The 4,571-nt window shown below is 43.0% G+C and overlaps 1 protein-coding gene across 1 annotated transcript; it reads left to right on the forward strand.

The window, feature by feature from the left end:
• Window positions 1–3,052: 3,052 nt before the first annotated feature.
• On the forward strand, window positions 3,053–3,463 carry H3-4 (H3.4 histone, cluster member). The gene has a single exon (XM_030844711.2). The coding sequence runs from the start codon at window positions 3,053–3,055 to the stop codon at window positions 3,461–3,463; it is 411 nt and encodes a 136-aa protein (XP_030700571.2).
• The last annotated feature ends 1,108 nt before the right edge of the window (window positions 3,464–4,571 follow it).

Genomic DNA, 4,571 nt, shown 5'->3' on the forward strand with positions numbered 1-4,571 from the left:
TCACCTAAAGAAGGCAAAACAGCTAAGAAACACCTGTGAAGGTCATATCCCAGGGACACAAGATCACCAAGAGATTGAGATTTAATCACAGCATTATGGCACACTCCCCCTGCTCACAGCCTACCACCACCCTAACAGGGCTCTAGTATAATAAGAGCACATCAGGTTTGAGAGAGCCGTAAGAGGCAGACTGTATCTGAGACAGAGTTCTTAGAGAGGCTCAAAGACAACAGGACAGACAAAAATAAGGACCTCAGGAGAATTTAAAGCTTCTGGTGCCTTGAGTTAAAATCAACACTAAACACAGCCCAACTCTTGTCCAGACCAGCTCCAATCCAGAATAACATAAATCCTCACACTCAAAGCCAATTAGCCATAGTTCATATTACCCAGTACATCATGTCCAGCTTTCAACCAAAAATACTAGCCATTTCAGAAGGCAAAAAAAGACATAGTCCAAATTCATAAAGAAGCATAGAACCAGACTCAGATATGACACAGGTGTTGGAATTATCTATCAGACCAGAATTTTAAAACCGTGATTAAGATGTTAAGGGCTCTAACGGATAAAGTGGACAGCATACAAGAACAGACAGACAATGTAGGTAGAGAGATGAAAATGCTAAGAAAGAATCAAAAGGAAATGTTAGAAATTGAAAACACTAACAAATGAAGACTGCCTTTGATGAGTTCATCAGTCAACTGTCTATGATCTAGGAAAGAATCAGTGAGCTTGAAGAAATGTCAATAGAAACCTCCCAAACTGACATCTAAAATGAAAAAAAAAATAGTAACAATAAATAGAAAACAGAATATTCAAGGACTGTGGGATAATTACAAAAGGTGTGGCATACATGTAATTAGAATAGCAGAAGGAGAAGAGAGGAGGGATAGAAGAAATATGTGAATAATGGCTGAGAATTTTCCAAAATTAATGATGGAGACTAAACCACACATCCAGGAGGTTCAAAGAACACCAAACAGGATAAATCGCAAAAAAACTATACCAAGGCACATCATATTCAACTACAGAAAATAAAATATGAAAATATCTTTAAAGAACCAGAGAGGGAGAAAACACTTTAACTACAGAGAAACAGGATAAGACTTCTCATCAGAAATTATGAAAGCAAAAATTGTGGCATGAAATATGTAAAATGATGATATAAAAAAGTCACCAACCTAGAATTCTGTGTCCAGCAAAGTTATTCTTCAAAAGTGAAGGAGAAGTAGACTTTCTCAGACAAACAATAATGGATGGAATTTCACCAGTAGACCTGCTTTGCAAGAAATGGTAAAAGGAGTTCTTCAAAGAGAAGGAATATGATGAAGGTCAGAAACACAGATCTGCATAAAGAAAGGAAGAGTATTAGAGAAGGAATAAGTGAGGGAAAAATAAAATCCTTTATTTCTCTATTCTTAATAACTGATAACTGTTCAAATAGTAACAGCAATAATATATTGGATGATAATGACAGCAATGTTATAAGGGATGGAAGGGAGGAAATGTTAATACTCTATTATTCCTGTTTATAAGTTACCTGCACTACCCATGAAATGAAATAGTGTCATTTGAAAGTGAACTGAGATTGGTTATAAATCTATATTTCAAACTCTAGGAAATCACTTAAAAAAGCTTAAAAAGAAGTATAATTGGTATGCTAAATTGAGGATAGGGTATGGAATCATATCACAGTACAGCCATGAAAGAGATCTCTAAATATCCTTAACGCCCATAACCACCCTCAAATGACAGCAGTTACAAGTCTTCCCCAATTAGAAGTTGTTATTTAATGCACTGATAAAAGTGTACATTTATAACTATCTGACAAATTTATATATATTTTGATAATTTGTATATATTTTGATAACTTATTTCAATATAATTGATTCTTTGCAATTTATTTTATGCATTTAAAAACATTCTGAAGCATTTTACTTTATGCATTAAAAATATTTTTAAATATTATGAGCTTTATCAAACTACCAGAGTGGTTCATAGAACCAAAAAAAGAAAAAAAAAAAAAGATTAAAATTCTTGCCATCTATTAAAACTAAACAAAAGTGAAAACTCCTAAAAAAAAAAAAGTTACAAAGGCTCATTAGGAAGGGTATTTAAGATGTGACAGAATTCTTTCTTACCATTGAGGCAGTGGGGGTTCACTACAGTGGAGATAACCTCAAGCTGAACCTCATAAAATGGATATAGACACAATGGAGACCCCATTATAAGGAACTTGGCTGGGAGAGTTTTTAAATTGGAGAATGGGTGCTTCAGAGGAACTTTCATGCTTCATGCATTCTATGGATGCTCCAAGGTAGGTGATGATGTGAGGGAGCAGGGTGGACCCCATCCGCCCATACTGAGTGTCATCTTCTCTTGGGGTCCTTGTTATCCGGCCAAATGTGGAGTGCAAGCTTCTAGAAGTTTCTTCCCTCCTTGGCCCATAGAGGAGGAGGAGAGTGCTGAGGAAAAACAAGGGAGCTGTGCACGGAGATGCAACACCCACGATGACGCCAACCAGAACCCAGACCCGACACCCACCCCAACCCAGACCAGCTCAGCCTGCAAGCTGACTGGCGTGCTCCAGGACGCCAACCTGACTGTGGGGTCAAGCCCATGCAAAGCAAAAACAAGGGGCAGGCGTCTAAGCAGAATGCCTCACGGACCAATCAGAGCTTAGCCTGTCATCACGCTGCCCGACACCTGGCCAATGGGAAGGCGGCAGCCTATATAAAAGCAGGCAGGCTCGGGCTTCTCTGGTGGCGCAGTGGTTGAGAGCCCGCCTGCGGATGCAGGGGTCCGGGGATCGTGCCCCGGTCCGGGAGGATCCGACGTGCCGCGCAGTGGCTGGGCCCGTGCGCCATGGCTGCTGAGCCTGTGCGTCCGGAGTCTGTGCTCCGCAACGGGAGAGGCCACAGCAGTGAGAGGCCCGCGTACCGCAAAAAAAAAAAAAAAAAAAAAAAAGAGGCAGTCAGGCTTGCCACTTACGCGTCAGGGAGCAACTGAGGGGGCTGTAACAGCCCCTTGGGTTCTTGGGCTAGCAGAGAAATGGCACGAACAAAGCAGACGGCGCGGAAGCTCATTGGCGGCAAAGCACCTCGCAAACAACTGGCTACCAAAGTAGCTCGGAAGAGCGCGCCAGCCACGGGGGGCGTGAAGAAGCTGCACAGGTGCTGGCCGGGCACTATAGCACTGCGCGAGATTCGTCACTACTGGAAGTCCCCAGAACTTCTGATTGGTAAGTTACCCTTCCAGCGCCTGGTCCGGGAGATTGCGCAGGACTTTAAGATGGACCTGCGTTTCCAGAGCTCGGCTGTAAGGGCACTGCAGGAAGTCTGTGAGGCATACCTGGTGGGTCTTTTTGAAGACACCAACCTATGTGCCATCCATGCCAACCGTGTCACTATTATGCCCAAGGATATTCAGCTGGCACGCCATATCCACGGAAAATGTGCCTAAACTGCGCAAGCAGCCGTTGATCTCACCCCAAAAGCTATTTTAAGAGCCACTACCTGCTCACAAAGGGCACTGTGCGCAAACCAAGTAGCGGGTGCCTTTTCTCTCCAATAAACCAGAGGCCTAGCTAGCTGTGTGTCAGCGTAGTCCCTTACTGGGTTTTGTTTTTGCTTTTTGTTTTTGTTTTGCGGTACGCGGGCCTCTCACTGTTGCGGCCTCTCCCGTTGCGGAGCACAGGCTCCGGATGCGCAGGCTCAGCGGCCATGGCTCACGGGCCTAGCCGCTCCGCGGCATGTGGGATCTTCCCAGACCGGGTCACGAACCCATGTCCCCTGCATCGGCTCTCAACCACTGCGCCACCAGGGAAGCCCCTTATTGGGGTTTATTGATATGAAATCACTGGTTAGTTCCTAGTGTTTGAAGACGAAGAGATTTTCCTTTGCAAGTTAACCTTCAGAACAATAGCTGATCATTTTGTGTGCACCTGGTAACAAGTTTTCCAACCCCATAGAACAGTCTAAACTTGCTGAGAAACCCTACAACCACAGAGGTTCACCATGCTCCCAATAGTTGAGCTGTTTGGAGACAACCTGAGCATGGGTTTGAGGAAAAGAGTGTAAAGATTGCTTTTTTCCTACGTTGGTGCTGCTTGGAAGCTTTTATTGAGGCTTTATTAAGTTGATAAAAGCGAAGCACTGTCAGGTCACTAGTCATACAAAGGGGACAAAATCCATTCCCTACTGTGTCCCTGTTTGGTCTGCACTTTCAGGATGCTTAGAGCTGAGTGAAGGAAGTCTGTATGTAGAAGCAGTTAACATGCAGTGTGCTTTAGTGATAGCTCAATGTTGTCAGTATGCAAGAGTGGGTTTCTGAAGTTTCTTTGAGCCCAGTTTGTTATCCAGTAGACTTAATATTCAAAATTTTCATCAATTAAAATAGTGCACACAAAACTTTTTATTTAAAAAAATTTTTTTAAATAAATTATTTTATTTATTATTTTTGGCTGTGTTGGGTCTTCGTTGCTGCACGCAGGCCTTCTGTAGTTGCAGCGAACAGGGGCTGCTCTTCATTGCAGTGCATGGGCTTCTCATTTATTGTGGTGGCTTCTCTT

This window comes from Globicephala melas, chromosome 3 (assembly GCF_963455315.2).
Source record: "Globicephala melas chromosome 3, mGloMel1.2, whole genome shotgun sequence".
In the NCBI taxonomy this organism is placed as follows: domain Eukaryota; kingdom Metazoa; phylum Chordata; class Mammalia; order Artiodactyla; family Delphinidae; genus Globicephala; species Globicephala melas.